This window comes from Onychostoma macrolepis, chromosome 17 (assembly GCF_012432095.1).
Source record: "Onychostoma macrolepis isolate SWU-2019 chromosome 17, ASM1243209v1, whole genome shotgun sequence".
NCBI classification, from domain to species: domain Eukaryota; kingdom Metazoa; phylum Chordata; class Actinopteri; order Cypriniformes; family Cyprinidae; genus Onychostoma; species Onychostoma macrolepis.
In genome coordinates, this window is record NC_081171.1 from 31,595,635 (window position 1) to 31,615,681 (window position 20,047).

At 42.2% G+C, this 20,047-nt stretch overlaps 1 protein-coding gene across 5 annotated transcripts in view; it reads right to left on the minus strand.

Moving 5' to 3' along the window:
- The window catches only part of meis2a (Meis homeobox 2a), a 67,274-nt gene that overhangs the window by 12,478 nt on the left and 34,749 nt on the right, over window positions 1–20,047 (minus strand). For all 5 annotated transcript variants that reach the window (XM_058748729.1, XM_058748731.1, XM_058748728.1 and 2 more), the window contains exon 9: window positions 10,332–10,408. In XM_058748729.1, the coding sequence (XP_058604712.1) occupies window positions 10,332–10,408 (77 nt within the window). The remainder of the gene's footprint in view (window positions 1–10,331; window positions 10,409–20,047) is intronic.

The following is a 20,047-nucleotide window of genomic DNA, read 5'->3' on the forward strand; positions in this document are numbered from 1 at the left end:
GCGTGTGTGTGTGTGTGTGTGTGTGTGAGAGAGAGAGAGTGTGTGTGTGTGTGTATGTGTGTGTGTGTGTGAGAGAGAGAGAGAGAGAGAGAGTGTGTGTGTGTGTGTGTATGTGTGTGTGTGTGTGTGAGAGAGAGAGAGTGTGTGTGTATGTTTGTGTGTGTGAGAGAGAGAGTGTGTGTGTGTGTGTGTGAGAGAGAGAGAGTGTGTGTGTGTGTGTGTGTGTGTGAGAGAGAGAGAGAGAGTGTGTGTGTGTTTACATAGTTTTGTGTGGCAGGAGAGGAAGAGTGTTTCACTCCATCTGTCTGTCTGTCTGTGTTCTCCAGCTGTCTCACTCTCTGCTGTCTTCAGTGCAGCTCTCGAGGAGGTTTCTATCTGTCTGTCTCTGTGTTTTGGGTTCTGGGGTGCAGAAGTCATTAAAACCCCGGTGGAAAACCAGACTCAGACTTATATGCTTGTTTTGCAAACTGACGCAATTTAACGAGCTGCTAATTAAAATAAATCAATAGCACTGCGGCACAGACTCATCCTCGCTGTCGCTCTCTCTGGATTGTGCCGAGTTCTTCTCGGACGGGTGATTTCTGATCACAGCAGGTGGGAATCAGACCCGTCCTGAGCGGAGCCAATGCACCAGTTTTGTTCATATAAATGGTAGGTTTTCTCCAATCCATTTGGATTGGTCCACAAATGCAAGACGACTTCGCAACAACAATGCAACTTGCTGCTTAACATGCTGCTTAGTATGATGCATTGTTGGAGCAACTAATTAGCTAATCATGAGTGTTTCCTGAACTTCACCGCTCCTCTGTCATTCGAACCACCGAGAACTGTATTGTTAATGACGTCAAACAGGTAACTTCCGCTAAGTAATCAGTTCAAGATCAGATTATTGCTGTACATAATGAACACGGCATCTGAGGGTTGCTATTTTTGTTACTTAACAAACTAAAAGTCATAGAATGAAACTTATATGTGTATGGAATGCGCTATATTATCTTGCTTATTTTGATCACATGCACGATCTTTTTAGTTCCACACGTCATGCTAATAAGAAACTCTGCTTATAAGCACAGGTCAGGAGCTGTAGTTTCAACCACATGACTATGTGCTGCTGTTTCAGAATGTTTGTTTCGACTCTGGATTCGGGAAACATCAAATTGTTCTTATGTTCTTAGCGACAGAACTTGCGACCATAGTTGCTTTTAGGAAACGCACCCCTGATTGGCTGTATTAGGGCAGGCTCTACACGCACTAGGGTGGTCCTCAAATACAAAGTTAAGATTTTCTAAATTGCTTTTGCATTTTTTGATTCCTCTTAGGGACAATATAAATGCAGTAAAAATTCATGTGATTTCGAATGCATTTATCACTGCCACATGACCTCTGTTTCGTGCCGTGTCAGTAACATTCTAATATGTGTATGTTGTTTTATCTGTTCCGGCCCAGGTGTCTCCAACCCTTTATGTTAACCAGCTTTTGACTATTTTTTGGTTTGATATTTGCAGCAATCACGGTTCACATGCATGGACCGTCTATACTTGCTCAACACAATGTTTAACCCGCATGTGGCAGTGGTCAATAAAGTCGGATTTGTCAAACATTTGGTGCCAATCATTCTCTTGCAAAGGTGAAATATTTTATCAAAAATCACCTGAAGAAAGGCTACTTTTTAGTTTTGGTGCTCTCTTGAGGAGCACCCTAACATGCACCCATATAAAAGCAGCGCTCGGAGACGGCGGAGAGAGTCCGGAGGGTCCGAGTCGACCCCAGCTGTCAGCTGTCCGTCAAACACCTGGGCCAGGAAGAGCCGCTTGTTGCTCCTTTGATCCGGCGAGTAGCAGCTGCTGGTTTGTACAGCGAGACTTTGTTCTGGCAGTTCTGCTGTCTCTCTGTCCTGCGGCACAACAGCAGCCAATCTACCACGCGAGAAACACCTCTCCGCTTTCACTGGCTGCATCAGCAAGCTCTGACAACTGCGGCAGGTTTGTCTTGGCCCCAGTAAAGCTCACAGACATCTGACGCTGCGTCCTTAAAGACATGATAGTCAGGGCTCAAATCAGAGCCAAAGACGCCCCGGGCGTCAACACACCTGTGTGAGGAGCCTCTCTCTCTCTCTTTCTCTCTCCGGCTGTCTCACCCTCCCTCGGCACCTTTGCTCTGCACTGTTTTAAAGTAGTTTTTGATTATCACAGAGACTCGTCACCGTTCTGACCCGACACGAGGCTTTCTCTCTCGGGGGAGATGTTGGCACTTTGTTTTGGGTCTCAGGAAAAGTTGCTGTCTGTGTTTTTATTCATTTGATCAGTTTTGTTTGAGTAGTTACTGCAGAATTTCAAGAATTCATTTTATGCATTTGGTAAACTTTGCTTTTATCAAAAGAAACTTGCAGTGCATTCAAGGTATAATTTGGATCAGTTCATGCATTCCTTGGGAATCAAACCCACTACCTTGGTGTTGCAAACATGATCTGTTTGAGCTACAGGAATGCTGGAGGAAATCAGACTGTCCTACCTAAAATCCAAAGTACCATAACTACTATGGACACTGGGGATCTAATATGCAGAGTAAATATGGTTTTTTTATTTATGCATTTGGCAGACAATTTTGTTCAAAGCAATGCCTTATTTAAGGTATGCATTTACATTTTTTTCAGCTCTTGCTTTCCCTGGGAATCAAACCCGCAACCTTCACCTTACTAATCCATTCTCTACTGTTTGAGCGTGAAGCAGGGTTGCCAAGTTCTCACAACAAAATCTGCCCAATTGCTACTCAAAACTAGCCCAAAACCAGCCCAGTGGCGTTTCGAGGGGGCCTCTGGTATAAATGGTGTTCCAGAGGTAAAATACAAATTTTTTTGGCGAGGTTCCCCTGGTAAAATTCGCATCGCAGGGGCTAAATATCACGTTATTGGGGTTGCTTCAACCCGTGGACATATAAAAACAGCGTTAAAGTAGCCCAATTCCACGGGAAAACCACAGACTTGGCTACACTGGCGTGAGGACAGCCTGTATTCAAATTATTACACACATTCCTAATTATTTATCATTACTACCCTTAAATTAAAGTAATTAATAACTGAATAAAACCTAAATTATTGTCACAGTGATTTGAATCATTTGGAATATATCATTGCAAAATCTGCACTGTAACATTTTTTTTTCAAAGTTGTAAATATAGATTATTGGAGTATGTTTTTCAGGAAAATACTATTTGTTTTTCTACTTCAAAATTTCATTTTTATTTCACTGTTACTTGTTAGTAATTATTTGTGAAATTTAATAGCAATTTCTAAGTGAAAATAGTTTTAAAGTAAATCCTACACAGTCTTGTAATATTCAGCCTTTTCTCAAAACAAGCATGTAACAGGGACATAAAAACGACTCAATGCTTAGAAAATGGAGTGATTTTTTCAATGTGGAGTGTAAGTTACGGCGAGGAGCCGCTGCAGGGCACCTGCGCCCGAGATCTGCCGTCATCAGTGAAACCTCTCAATTAACCTCCTTTCACTTACTGCCGCCTGCGAGGACTCCGTCATTACCCTCCACACCCCGTCACCCCATTCAATCTCAGAATCAGCCCTTCTCTCAGACCCTAAAGGGGCCCTCTCTGTGTCTCTCGCTCGGCCCCCGTCTCACGCCCAAACTGATAATGAGAGACCAGAGCTTTGGATCTCACTGGAGCGTCCACTGAGAGCCAGTCAAAGAGACACTTCTATATTTTTGACCCGTCTGGAGTCAGAGAGTGTGAAGACGGTTTGGAGCGAGTCCAGTGTTTGTGTGTCGTGTTCTGGCATCATTTCTGCTGCTACTTCATCCAGAACATCTCGGCTCGCTGGCACGACGCGCTTCAATAAACAAACCTGAAGTATTAATTTATGATAGCGCTGCTGGCGTGGAGCTCACAGCACGGGCCATAAATTGCTTTTTAGGAAAACAGATCTCAGGTAAGAGGACTGTGTTTGAGCGAGTGAATGAGAGAGAACTGGTCAGGTTTGGAGCCTCGTATCTGTAAACACAGGTTAATGTCTCATAAAGGGTTTCCAACATTATTGTAGGAAAAGTGATTCATTATTTTTCTAAAAGTTGATGTCATACTGAGTGACAGCTTTTAGACTAAACCTGAAAGAAAAAAAAAATACATCAGCACCTATTTATGTACCATTTATCATTTTAAATATATTGATTATCTGTTTATAATTAAAATAACTAAATCACATATTGTCTGTTAACAAAACCACACAAACAACAACAGAGCTGTATTCAGACAATGCACAAATTTTGGTTGCAAAAAATTGCAACCTTATATAACATTAAAAAAAATTATTATGTGGAAATATAAGTTTATCAAAACTATAAACCAGATACAGTCACAGCTTCATTTAGGCAAAACCTGCACTAATTACCCATTAGTGGCCTTATTTACTTTCTATTTATTACATTTGAATTAATTTATTGTTTATTTGTTTGCACAGCTGCTTTGAAACAGTCTGTATTGTATAAAGCAATATAAAAATAAATGTTTATTGCAAGAAAATAACAAAATCACATCTGCATTCCTCAAATTATGGCGGCAGAAATTGCAACCTTATACAACATAAACAACAAATACTTTTCATATGAGAAATAATATGTTTACAACAAATAACAAACACTGCAACGCTGTTACCTATCAGCACCCTTATATACATCTGTATTTATTTATTTATATAATTCAAGAAAATGTCTGTTAATCTCAGCTGTGTAACAACTGTATTTAGACATTGTCCACAATTTGTTTGCAAAACTTGCAACCTTTGACATGACATCAATAATAAATATACACGATCATTGCTTTCTGAAGGTTCAGCATATGATTTCACTGGCCAAAAAAGAGCAAAAGTTATTCCGAGCCCTGTTTTGTGACGAGTGAAGTGAATCTCACAAACCTGTTCAGTCTGAAACTGATAAACTCGTTCCTTCAGTCGTTCGTCTCTCCAGGGCCTCCCTCTCTTTCTTTTTCCTCTAAACTTCCTCTGAGCTCACGCTATGTTCATCTGCAGCGTCAGCAGAAAGACGCCCGCTCTCTCTCTCTCTCTCTCTCAGGCTTTATTTCACTAATGTGGGCTGTATTTCCCTCATCCTCGGTGTGAGCAGCAGCAGATCTGGCTGTCTATAAATAACTGGAAAAAGCCAACTGATCCGTCTGAGAGTGAAACACAGGAAGCTCTCAGCCATACATCCTCCACAGGACCGGCCGAGCCCAACGCAACCAAAACAATCCCGAGACCAGAGACGGCCGACTCCACATATGAAGAGCAGTGAACACTAAAGCACAGCGGCAGCTCATAAACACAACCTTGGCAGTACAGACTTTATATTTCAGCTTTAAGTGGGTTTCCCTTTTACAAGCCAGAGTCCAGAGAGGATGTGAAGGGTGAGTGCGCATTTATTTTTCAGTGATATAAAAAGAGCACGGAGCTCAGCGCTGTCTCCTCGTTTGCGGCGTCTCATTAACAAACAATACTGCTGTGAAATTGCTTTAATGACAATGTAATAAAATTGCTATTCGGCTCACAGATGGCCCGAGGCGCAGCACCATCCTACAGCGTCTCTCTGTGCGCCGTACCTGCAGACCGTATACATTAACCCACTTATTCACCTTCTGCTCTCAGATGCTTCTCTTTCTTCAATCTTTCTCTATTTGTTTCCCCCTCAAAACAAAACGTGCCATCCCAGAACATGAAAGCGTTTCACCCCTGTGGCCCGGCTCACTTTCATTTGCATTCGCTGCACTTACACTTACAACACTGCACACAAATCATTCTCTTCCGCAGTATAAATATCTAGATTTACTGGAGAAGCAAAATTACTTAAGATACTCCTTAAGAATTCTTTATTTTTTATAATTAATGCATAACACACACACACAGCAAAACATAGAAATAAGTTTATACATAAAATAAGTTTATTTTTCTGACTCCATTGGCAGATTTGTTTGTTTTTGTTTTAAGCAAAAACGGTAACACTTTACAGTATTTTTTTTTTTTAGTTATTATTACATTTACATTTATGCATTTAGCAGACGCTTTTATCCAAAGCAACTTACAGTGCATTCAGGCTATACTTTTTTTTTTTTTTAATCGGTATGTGTGTTCCCTGGGAATTGAACCCACGACCTTTTGCGCTGCTAATGCAATGCTCTACCACTGAGCCACAGGAACACTATTAGTTAACGGCATTAGTTGACATGTACTAACAATGAACAACACGTCTGTAGTATGTATTAATCTTGCAGTTTTTTCAACTGCTTACACAACATCTTTCCTTGTCACACAGTTTCTGAAAGCTGAACTCAAACAGCAGAAGCACACACCAGATCTGCAAAACCAGACACTGATTCTCAGCCTTTGACTCAACACACAATTCTCTATGTAACACACACAAATCTAACAGCAATTCATATTATGGCAAAGGTGTTTGCAAATGTTTGCTTTTGAGATGTGTTTGTGATATTTTGAATGCAGTGCTTCGTTTTGAAAGAGATTGTGTGCAATTCTTGGATTTGTGTGTAAAGTTTAAAAAAAAAAAAAAAAAGAGGCAAAGTTTTGAAAATGTGTGTAAGCAGCTGAAAAAAACTAATGTTACATTCATTTTTTAAATGAAATGTTGTATCTGTTAACATTAGTTAATGGACTGTGAACTAACATGAAGAAATGATGAACAACTGTATTTTTTATAAACTAACATTAGGTTAACAAAAAAAACATTAATTGTTCACTGTTAACTAATGCATTAACTAATGTTACATTTTGCTCCTCAAGTAAATGTGTCTTGATTTAAGAATGTTTAGATAATTGTACTGGAAACAAGACAAGGGTAGAGAGGATAGAGTATAATTTCCAGCACACGCACAGCTACACTGCAGCGGTGAATATTACGGTTGGTCCTGCTGTTTGAAGAGCAGTGTTTTCTGGTTCTCTGTCTCTGTCCCGCAGGAGTTCTCCTCTCTCAGCTGAATGGTGTTCCTGTGACGAGGATCTTTCTCATTTGGTCTAAATGTGTGGCATCCATTGGCCAGATGCAGACTAGTGTGCCAAAAGCGGATGGGTGCTCTGGCGCTACGAGAGATATCAGATCAAATGAAGCTGGAGCGGGGGGTGAGGGTGGCACATGGGAACCAACAACTGAGTCAATTCTGCTAATTAACTGCCAATTAGCGGTCCCTAAATGCAAGCGATGCTGACGATGTTGTCTGCCAGCAGCTCGCTCCGCCGCCCATCTCCACTCGTCCTCTTGAGCGGTATATTTAGAAAGAGCGGCCCGCGAGACTCCAGAAAAAGACTGGACGCTCTCATCTAGGTCAAAGTTAAATGGATAACCAGTAACTTCAGTGGTGATTGTGCCAGTGTGTAACACAGAGACAGACGGTGTGTGTGTGTGTGTGTGTGTGTGTGTGTGTGTGTGAGTGAGTGCAGATCTGAAGGAGACGCCGTGTGTTTAAACTCAATGCCTCCGAACTTTCCCATGCTCTGAGGAGGACCTCAAACCTCTTCACAGGCCAGTTTATACTTTTTACATTACATTTGGAAAATATTAAGCCATTATTTTGAATTTCATAACAGCTGGTCGTGCCAAGTGAAAGGGTCATAAAAAACATAAAGCTGACCTGTTTGTTCATGACTCATTTGAGAGTTATGAAACCCTGTCTCCAGTCGTCTCAGTATAAGCAGACTAGGACGAATCCCTCATAATGATTATTAATATAAAGTCTAAAACAGAGCCACAGATTGGACACCAGAACAGATGGTTCAGTCTGAGACGCCTCAGCTTTAGATGTTGAGACACAACTGGTGAAACAACAACAGATGAACAATAAAGAGACAAATACAGAGTGTGTGTGTGTGTGTGTGTGTTTCTGTGGACATCAGGTAAGATCAGATCCACAAATCATGCGGCTGTCAAAGGTTGTTCATAAGTCACCTATTCCACTCCATTTGTCAGCTCATTAGTCAAATGAGTTTCCGTGAGTGACAATACAGAGAGAGAATAACCCAACAAAACCCATCATACTGTCCATCAGGTGGACATTAACACAATCAACTTTCTTGTTCTTCCATCACATTTCAAATCATCATTTATTCTGTGGTGGAAATTACAATTGAAACGGATTCCTTTGTCTAACGTCATATCTAGCATTTTATGTGTTCAAAAATAAATAAATAAGTGTTGAAATATTATTTAATTGTATTTTGAAGAAATTATAGCTTGTTGGTAAAAGATGCACAGTAAAAATATTCAGTAAAAAGTGCACTGACTTTTGAAAAATGTGGTGGAAATGAGTAAAAAATACTATTTACCAATTTGACATATTGAAATGGTTTGTGATTATTTCACTATTTGTTTGGATCAGTTTTATGTGTAATAAATAATATTTTTATATAGTATCTTTATAGTTAACTCTTGGTCTGTGATAAAAAAAATAATAAAAAAAATTATGAAGGGATGGTGAAAAAGTTTTAATAAAAGTTATGGGACATAAAAGTTCCTAAAGTTGAAGAAACACCCAGAAATGGCTACAAGAGCAAACAATAATGGGACAAACCCACCTCTCTATCATAATGCTCTGTGTGTGTGTGTGTGTGTGTGTGTGTGTGTGTGTGTGTGTGTGTGTGTGTGTGTGTGTGTGTGTGTGTGTGTGTGTGTGTGTGTGTGTGTGTGTGTGTGTGTGTGTGTGTGTGTGTGTGTGTGTGTGTGTGTGTGTGTGTGTGTGTGTGCGCACGTGCGTGCATGTGTGTGTGTGTGTTTCGCAGAGGCGTGTTGCTGTCAGCATGTGATCAGGCCTCATTTAGACAGATAGAATAACACACACACACACACACACACACAGCTGCACTTATGGTGTGATGTGTAAAGCGTCTCTCTCTCTCTCTCTGAGGTCAAACAGGATTGCTGTGCAGTCTCAGATTTAATTACCCATTGCTACATAGTGAAGCACCAACACCAGTGACCGTCACACACACGCAGAGCAGAAGATCAGATCCACAGCACAGAGAGAGATGGACAGGTAGACGGGCTCGTCAGAGCAGGAGACGCGCTGTCTATTGACACGTTACACAGAGCGCCCTTGTGCCTCCTCCAGGTCTGATTGTGCCTCCAAACAAAGACCTGATTCAGGATTCGGCCATGCAAACCTCGTCCTGCCCGTCTCTCTCCCCTGTGCTCTATATCAAAGCAGGATCCACACAATGACCATCACAGGAGGAATCCAGGACCATTCCGGCCCATCAGCAGGAACATCAGGGGGATCTGAGAGAAGAGCGGAGCGAACGCTACCACAAATACAGCCTGACCTCAGACGGACGATAGACAGATTAGTCTTTCAGTATCTGGAGTCTAAAACTAAGAGCGTTGATCTTGGTGGTTCTTTGGGATTTTGTGGTTATTTCAGCATTAATCAGCATGAAACAGGCAAAGCAACTCAATTTTCTGCTGCTGTAGGTGTGTGACGGCACCAAAGCTCGGTTACTGCCATAATTGAAACGCCATCCAGCCGCCGGGCGCGTGAAAGGCAGATAACGGCATTCCTGTGGCCAATTTAAGTACCTGGCCAGATCCGGCAGACAAATCACGCTCATTCTCCAGGCGTGTTGCTCATTGTGAGCCGGCACCAGAATGAGGTGTAGGGGGAAAATGAATCACAAAAGCAAAAAAATCAATTGACCCCGGGGAGGTGCGCGGGCCCGCGGGCCGATAACGCCGAGAGCCGCCGTCTGTACCCGACAGATAGAGCGCCGCGTAAATGAGTCCGCTTTGATAAATACATTAAGGGAAGCTGTGAATAAAAGGCAGGGACTTCTCATTTGTAAATAGAAGCTCCACTACACGGAATTAGACTGATAAAATAGCGCTCCGTATAATTAAGTTTGTGTAAGGCCAGAAAATCCGTGCAAATACCTTCCCGGTGTTTTGAAAAGAAGCTGTCAGCTCAATTAATCTGAACATCGGCCGCAGAATGTAGCGAACGAAATTAAGCCCGCGATAAAAAAAGAGCCCGGCCGAGTATTTTGATAAATAATTCCTGTATCATTTCTTTGGCTCTGTGATCATTTTATTTAATCCACCACCTCCAGTTATGAGCTAAGCCATCTACAAAGACGCTGCCGGTCAGAGCGCCGCGGCTCTAATCCGGCACGGAGCGATCGGGGAGGAGGTGCACCACTGTCCTCTTCCCCTTAATGCATCAAAGGGACACAAATGTGTGTCAAACGGCAAAGAGCCGCGGCGATAATGCGCGAGTTGAGTCTGCGCGGTCAACGCTGCTGGCAAAAGAGATGAAAAAGTGACTTGACTCACCAGTTGTTTACTTGTAAGATGGTGAGGCCTGTGTCTTGAGCGAGCTGCTTCTTCTGTTCTTCTGAAGGATACGGGTGCTGCAAGAGAACACAAGAGAACACGCTCCGTCAGGATCACGTAAACAGAACACAAATGACTCACGGCTAAACAACAGCAACTAGTCGACAAGTAGCAACAACGAATAGCTCTCATCGTTAGAAATGTTCACCAGGCTGCTTCTGCTGTGCTTCATTACCACTCTGTTTGTTGTTAGGATGATCAAAAGTTGAAACATTATATTTTAGCCTCATCAGTGTCACAACAACTGAGATTGTCAAATCAAAGAAGGCGGGGCTTTACTTTAGGTGGGGGAATTCCATCACAACACTTCAGTTTAAACAGTCAAAGAGTGCCAGGTGCAATATAAGTAGCTAAGCATTTAATATTTGCTAATAACTTTAACAACAGTCTTTTGTTTTCAGGCTTCATTCATGAATGTGACAAGACAAGACACAATGTACAGCGATCATATTAGGCATATGATTAAGAGTAAATGGGCCTCATTCATGTGTGTAAATTCTGAGTAAAACAGCCCTTCCTGAAAACTCTCCTCCGGATTCACAAACGCTTCGTAAACATCCGATTTGATGGTTAAATATGTGTATGTTAATGAATTGCAATCATTTGTAAATGGGGCGCTCGTGCACGCTCATTCACAATTAGCATAATCTATGAATTACAGCGTGTCCAGGAATGTAGTGGAATATTCTGGTCTACTTTCTCAGGTTTGGCTCCAGTATATTGCATAAATGCAAAAGAAAACGAAAAAAAGTCTAATAGGTCATATGCCTAACAATAAATATTCAATAACGTGTGTCCACCAAAGAGTTTTTAGCTAGCTGAAAAAATGTCGGGCGCTCTTCTTAAAACGACCAGCTGGAGACACTTTATTTGCTATGATTTGAAATATCCACAGCAGCAATGTATTACCAGTATCTCATTTTTAAGAATTTTACTAAATATAAAGAAAGCAGTAACCAGTAATATTGACTTCTCCATTGTTGTCCCACCTGTCCTCTATTTATGTCTGGGTAAATAGTGACAGTGACGAGCGCTGCGTTTTACAGTTATCAACTCAGCTGCAAAAAATAAAAATAATAAAAAAAAAATTTATTTCAAAAAGAGGACAAGGGCAAATGAACTTGTAATTATGGCAGTGCATCACAATTCAGTGTCATCAGTTTGCCAAAAAGAACACAGAACGTTTTACGCACCATTTACACGTGGTAAAATATCCAACTAACATTTTGAAAATACAAACATTTTCATGAATTCGAAGGTTTACGTCAGAACGGCTTTATAAACGATTTACACAAACATTTGTTCTGCTCGTGTTTCATGAATGAGGCCTAATGTGTGTGGATTTTTTTTTAATGCAAATAGATCAAACTGATTACAATAAATTCTATTTTTAACTTATTTTTGCCTTTTTTGCTAACAATAGTCCTCTTTAGATTAGCAGTCATTATAGTATCAGTGACTGTCTGCTTCACTTTATTTTGATGGTCCTCAACATTCTGCTGACTATATGTAACTTATATGTCAACTTATTCCACTAACTAACCCTAACCTAACCTAACATAATTCACAATATGTCTGCAGCAAAGGCAAGTGTCTTTCTGTGTGTGTTCAGTTTTATGAGTGAAAGACTGAAGCTGGAGTCTGTGTGTAGTTACAGTGGTCAAGTGCTGCTTGTATGATGCAAACAACAACATGACAAGAGATCAGCGGGGTGAGGGGTGCAGATGAACCGGGATAGGACCGATTTAACAGAAGCATACATAAAAACAGCTACAGAAAATCCTGCATGCTTAACGCAGATCCGCACGGCACCGCGATGAATTCTCCAGTCAGATTAAACGCATCGCTCGGAGCGGAAAGATGGAAAACATCCTCCTTTCCTCGACAGTTAGAGAAATGACGTGAGCTCGTCCCTTGTGTCGCTGATGAACGCAGGCCAAGCGCTAAAGCAAGACGTTTCTGCAAAGGTCTCTTATTGCCAGGAGTCGCACCTGCAAACACAATCCCCGCGCGGGATGCAATGATACAATTTGTGTCACTGTTGATCTGCCAAATGTGACATGATAGAAATGGCAGGATTGAATTTGTGCCGAGCGTGTCTCGAGCATGACAAACAATAGTGATCCGCACTGACAGATGTCTTTAAGAGGCAGATTAAGAACCAAACAAACCTCACGCTCCGCTTTGATTCAGCCCTCGCCACACATGTGCGCCCACACACACATACACATGCACGCATACACACACACACGCACACACACACACACACACACACACACACACACACACACACGTACGTGAGGATAAACCAGGCTGTCTGCAGTAGGTGTAGGTGGCACATCTCTCTTCTAGTAGGTCAATCTTACAAATTGCATAAAAGTCACCGGGAACAAAAGCATAAAATAAGCTCGACTGACACGCAGCTGAATTTTTACCCTGAGTGCTCACATCGAGAAACAAACGGCCAAGGTTTAATTAAAGAGCGGGAGGAGGGAACATTTCAGGAATGTGTCCAATTAATCAGAAAACAATTGTAAGATTGAACAAATAATGAAGGAAAAAGAGACGCATGAATCAGATTTCTACTTGTGCACACTGGAGCTTTTAATATGCTAAAATCATTAACAAAGAAATATGATAATGGGCACACAGAAATACATTTTTTGATTGCAAAGTGCTGACATATGCTTGGCAAGACAAGGTCTGTTTTTCTGTGAAGCACACATACACTCGTGTGTGTGTGATCCTCTCACAGAAAGCAGCAGATTCTCTCTCTGCATTGAACACACACACACACACTAAAAGCTGAATTCAGTCTTACAGTGTGAATGCATCCCGGCACAGGTCATCATATGCTGTCAGCCAAGCTGATTCATGACACGTGTGTGTGTGTGTAATCAAAATCTACTAAATTCCAATCACTAGTAAAACCAAAAATGTTTGTCAATTTTGAATGCAAGTGTTAATTTAATCTCATATACTGTCTTAAAACCTTATTATATGTGTCAGTGTTATTTCAGGCATGTGCCGGTCTCTTCTGCATCATTAAAACAATCCCATATCGGTGATAAATACTACATCGCTGCACATTTCCTCCAGCCACCACAAACCCAATGATTTCAACTAACCAGAGACACGTTTAAAGGAGTGAGATGACATTATATCTTTTCTCCCCCGCTAGGAAAAAAACAGAAAGCGCATAAAACCCTTCAAACCCAGCTTAAGATATCCTGACCGCAGACACACAATATACAACAGATCTGGTTTCATTGAGCTCTGCTCCACAAATCACTGTAAATACAGACCTTGGGTCTGATAAACGATGCACATGGCCATGGAAATGCGTACGTGATTTCCCATGCACATATCAGGATTTAGCAAAAATAAACTTGATGATGACAGGTATGTTAAAACTTGGTGCTATAACATGAATGGAAACGTGCATATGGAATATACAGGTCATGCACAGAAAATGATTTAGATTATGCATAAAATGAAACTTATGCAAATTATTGTAGATGAGGCCCCTGATCCCTACCAATTCAAATGAACCTCTGTCTCTCTCTCAATATTTTTCAACATAGACATTGTTGCGTTCTGTAAGTACAGATGCAACCAGAGTAACGCACGTCCGAGTGACATCGCATGTCGAGTCTAGCACTGTAAAATAAAGCATCAAATGACAAAACAAGTGAAACCTGAACAGAGCACTACCTTAATATGAATTATTAATTTCGTCCAGCGGTGTGCATGACACGCTAACAGCATGACGAAGAGTAAACTTAGCATGAGAGATCAGAGAAAGATTGAAAGTGTTCCTGTCGCTTTAAACTCAATCAATAGAGTGAATTACTAAGAGCCGGAGCAATATCCTGAGAAACGGACTGACCACAGAATGTGAAGAGGTGCAGTCTATAAATTATTAGACAGAAAAATGAGCAGCTTATTTTATTGCAGATGCCAGCGCTAGCCTGCGATCGAATCAACTGTTAATTACGCTGCAGCCTGTTAATGGCACCGGCTTTTTGCTGCTCGCGCCATTCTGAGCGCACACACGCGGTCGGGGAAGGAGTCCTCTGGGATGTGTCAGTGCATCATACAGTCCGCAGCAAGTGCATGTGAGCCGATTTTATTTCCCAGAGTGCATGTGTGTGCATGTGTGTTTGCACTCTATTGGCTAAATTACAGGGTGTGATGTGCTCTTCACCGCAACTCAGTGTAACATCGAGCCTGAACCCCCAGTGCCCCGAACACACATCAACCCCCCTTCTCACACACACACACACACACACACACTCCCCAGCGGAGCGGCTGACCGTGCGCTTGATGAATGACTTCATCAGTACGAGGCCAGACTGCAATGAATTAAAGAGTCCTGCAGCCTAATGAAACCCAGCACATCCCCCGACTGAACTACTGAACGCTGCAGCCCGATTCACATGCTATAGGCCAAATAAGAATTAGTGCACAGGAGTAGCATGTTGAAAACAGCAGACTGAATGATGCAGTGCATCTATGAAGTGTGCATCAGTGCATGCTTTTTCTGCTGTTACAACCCACAATCCATTGTGCAGTGGATCGGTATCCTTTTGACTTTGCAATGGTGTTTAAATGCACAAACCTAAACGTAATGCATTTAGCTAGATGCTAAAATGATAGCGCAGACAGCTGTACTGTAAAATTAAGGGCACATTCTCAATACTCCATTGTCTCTTACCAACAGTTTCAATTATTCTCCAACTACTCCATCATCGCTGAAGCATTTGAGTTTCCCCGTGACGCACAGCTCAAATTGACTGTGATCGTCTCTGTATGTTTAATCAAACTGAGCGCAGCAAGATAACACAGACTCCCAATAAAATCAATCAAAGCCCAGAATGACATTTTAATATCTGCTACAGAGAAATCTGCAGAAAGATTGGCACATTTTAAATTTAGAGAGGCTGTTAATAATGCATTTACATATGTGTGTTTCTGCAAAAATGATATTCCAACCAAATGGAGGCTGCAGGTTTATTTTGATAAGACTGATTTGAATATAATATATATATTCCATTTTACAAGGCAAATTCATGAATAATTGTAATATGGTGTTTGTTGTATTTGTAATAAGAAGCAACTCTGCAGTGACTGCTAGAAAGACTTAGATTTCTTTAGTAAGTTAACTTTGATTATGAAATGAGTCATGAAGCATGTGTCAGGGGTGCTGTGTTTGATTTCTGCTCAGCAAAACAGAAGCTAAAAGACTGTTTTGTTTAAAAGATGGACAAAAGCAGCTTGCTTCTATGTACTCTAGCTTGTGTGTGTCTAAGGTTAAATGTGTGTGCTTAGGTAGCGTTTTGTGTGTGTTTGATTTTCTTCAGCACTTCGCTGCATCCAGACAACAAGAAGGAAGCCGGCAAGAATGCAACTCGACTCGCTCACACGCACACACACACACGCACATGCATGCACAAAAGAGAACACGTCCTCAGTTTTATGAAATGTACTATCGCAAATACGCCCCCCGATGCTCGAGCGATGCATGCATGCCAGCGCTCATTGTGTTTGTCTGCATGCACATGTATGAGCAAACATATCTTCATGCGGCTCTAGGATCGTATTCAGTCGTGACTGCCACGCTGGGGTAAAACAGTTTCAATTTATGTGGCTTCAAAGGGGCACCTGGAGCCCAGCGCGCCATGAAAAGCTATTGAGGAGAGCAGCTAGACTCCCTCTCTCTCTAATTCTTCCTCTCTCTGTGCCCCCACAACAATTGTTGGCTGGGCAGGGCTCAGAGCCGCTGGACTGCCGCCAGCCCCCCTGTTTGCTCTACACCAATAATTTATGTTCACTGAAGATGGTGCAAGGTTCTAGAGCGACTCTAGCTATCAATTTGCCTGCCAAGCAAACTGTTGCCCTGCAAAAACATGGATTGGCAAGGCCAGGCGGAGGGGGATGCTGGGAGGGGTGTGAGGAGGAGGTGGGCACCCCCGTGAGGTTGGCCTGGAACGTAGTTTCTGAGGGTAAACAAGCATTAGCGCTAAAAATCAATCACTCCCATTCTCAAGGCCGTCAGAGAGAACCGCGCAGGGGAACAAACACACACCCACTGCAGTGTGAGATACACACACACAGTCCAATACACACAAAACAAAACGCACACTGAGAGATACAAACAATTAGAGAAAGTTTTGCTCTTTAACGGCTGTTGTTAGCTGTAACAGTTCCAGGAACTGACATGTGCTCTCTCAGTTATAATGCTAGCGAAAAACATTAGACAATAAAACAATGGCTAAATGAAGCTAGCAGCATTGAATGTAGCTCCTGTGCCTCTTAAAGGTTTAGTTCATTCCAAAATAAAAATTCTGTCATTAATTACTCACCTTCGTGTCATTCCAAACCCGTAAGACCTTACGTTCATCTTCAGAACACAAATTAAGATATTTTTGATGAAATCTGAGAGCTTTCTGACCCTGCATAGACAGCAACACAACTGAAATGTTCCCAGACCCAGAAATGAAGAAAGGACATCGGTAAAACAGTCCATGCGACATCAGTGGCTCAACTTCAATTTTGTGAAGCTACGAGAATACTTTTTGTGTGCAAAGAAAACAAAAATAACGACTTCATTCAACAATTCTTCTCCCCTGAGTTACCTACTTCTGCCATTTTGGAGAGTACAACGATGCATGTACATGCTTTCCCCTGAACATATTCAACGTAATCATCAAAAATATCTTAATTTGTGATCTGAAGATGAACAGAGGCCTTACGGGGTTGGAACGACATGAGGGTGAGTAATTAATGACAGATTTTTCATTTTTGGGTGAACTATCCCTTTAAGATGGAACTCTGGCACAAATGGTTATGTGCAGAAGTTCACTGCTTGGTGTTTAGGGGTCTTTCAAATCACTAACCCTGACTAGGTGTAGCATTAATAGAGATGCCTGCAAACCCCTCGAATAAGAGCGAGCGTGAAGGGTGTAAAGCAGCAGGGGTTTGTGTAGAGCTTGTGACTTGGACACAAAAAAAAAACCTTGACTATGTGTGTGTGTCTGGATGTGGCCCACAGCCATAGTGATGAGGCTAGTTAATCATCAGATCAGGTTCATGGCTTCTCTTACAGACGCGGCCAGCCGGCTCTTTCAAGGGGAGGAACCTGATCTCCATGTCCTTGCGTAGGGAAAGGGGAACAGAAGATAGACTGAATCTCTTCTCATCCTCTTAACCCTCTGGCTTTAGGGTGTACATTTGATCAAATTAAAGTCTCACCACAACAGCCCTAGAATTTCTCTTTCCACCTGATCAGGCAAACCTAACTGGGGCAGGAGTTTAACTTCATTTTTACAGCAGGTTCCATCATCAACTGGCTATGTTTTGCAGCATGCACATGCAGGAATATTCCCTGCGATGCCTTAACAGCGGTTTTCATTTCAGACTGGAAGAAGTGGAAGGGAAAGAGTCTTGTCAGTTGACACTACTGGCTGTCATAAAGTCACATGACCACTCATGCTCAGAGGCAAATTGGCAAATCAAGTAGATAAACATGACCTGAGTTCACACTGTAAAACGAAAGCCTGTGAAATGAAGCAAACAACCTGCTGGCCTCAGAACAGATTTACAACTGAAAAAAAAAAAAAAAAAATATATATATATATATATATATATATATATATATCTGGCCTAACAAGAATTCTCTCTTGTCGCTGCCTTCACCAGTCTGTAATGACTTGATTAGTCTAGATGGCACCCATAAGCAACGGAGCCGAGACCTCATGGGTCACGTTCATTAGGCCACTGGGCTACTACCTATGGCTTACTGCTGCCCAGCCCCCACCTTCCCACAGGGCAAGACTGACTTACGCTATTCTTTAATATATTTTGCCTGCATGAGAGAGAAAAGGATGTGTATTGCTCGTGGGGTACATGGACTGGGCTGGAGAACAGAAATGTTGTCCAAAAGGCCACTGGGCAGCCAAAGAACAACGGGGTCGTTCTCCTTGCAGGCAAGAAAGTAGTTCAGCAACCCCTCAATATTCCAGCCAAACCCTTTTATGCGAGCAGGTCTTGGCAGCACGCAGTATTGTAAGACTCCTTTTGTGCCGGCATTTGAGGCTGAAGGACAAGGCAACAGCACAAGCTAATCTAAGATACTGTATACATAGCACATATACATAATTTAGCTCAGCAAGCATTTAAAAATTATTAGCCTATTTCTTCTTAATGAGGAGAAGGGTTATTTACACATGCTGTCTCTGTGGCTTGGTTTGGAAGCGGCAGTCAATGGCATGTTAGTATCTTCTACCCAGCTCTGAACTCATAATGTCATGTTTCATTTGTTACACTAGAAAACTTGAGTTGTCAAATCTGCTTTTGAGTCAAAACTCACAGTAGAGGAAACCTTGATGTTTAGCCATTAGCTTGGAATGTGGAGCAACCAAGCAGCCGGCAAACAGCTGCAGGGGCAATTTCCTGTAGGTTAATGATGCTAAAAATGTAGAAGTCAAGCATGGCGCCCATTTAGCTGCCTCTCCAAGAGAACTAAACAAAGCATCAGCATAGAGAGGCCGTCACGGAGGGTTTCGGTAAACTCAGCCTCACTAAAATGATCAAGCCAACTGAAGCAGGACAGTATAAGCCCAAGATCTCTCATGGTCATGATCGCAAAAACCTTACGAGACAAACTTCAAATCATACCTGTTGTGCTTACTGCTTTCGTCGTTTATGACCTTTCAGAAATACTCTTCTTTACACAGGGCTTTGTTACCTTTGAAAGAAAATCAAGACCTCCCGTCAGCGCTGCACACTCAGGCAGTGGATTGCTGTGAGCCCTGGGGACTCTCCACTCTTGATGTTTTAGTCTAAGGGATGTATGAAGAGTTTTAATGGCTCTAAGAGCAGGAGAGCTAAGGAACAGAGCAAAGGGCCTCTTTTAGGTACATTCCAGCCGCCTGTGCTCTCCCCATAGTGCTCCTCTGCTCAATCCTGCCCTGAGGCCTGCTGACCTCTGACCTGACTGACCGGCTTGGCTGTAGGCTTCTCGTTTGTTACCGACTTTATCCACTGACAAAGCAAGCAGGAAACTGGCAGCTACCCAACAATCCCATGAGAGGATGACCAACAGCTTGCTCAGCTTACCGTTTATTAGTGGATGGGGGTCAACAGGCAGCACAAATAAGAAATGTAGCCTGCTTTCTTCTTTTTTTAGCTAACAGTTTCCTACCTAATGAAACCGCAACGTTTGAAACCTGAAAGGTCGGTGAGAACTGCAACCTTGAATATCAGAGCAGATTAACAACTCTAATGGTAGTTGTGCAATAATTGCAGGGTTGTTCAAACCCCAAAAGGAGCGATTCATGACAGGATTGAGTTTCCCTATCACTGTGCCTCTGAGCAAGGAACTTGACTCTTGGTGGACTGTCCCTGTAGTAGATGTACTGTAGGTCCACTAAACCAGCAAATAAAAAAGTGCATGTCAGTTCTGGCTCTGTCTTTCTTCTTTCTGCACTTTGCATGGCGCATACTGAGGCATCAAAGGGAGCTACAGTAATCCAAACACCGTCGTTACTTTGAGAGTTTACGCGCTGCCCTAGAGGGAGAGATAAAAAGGGATTGTCAGGATCCACTTACAGCTTTTTGGACTGATCCAGGCCACAAGCAAGAACTGTGAGCTC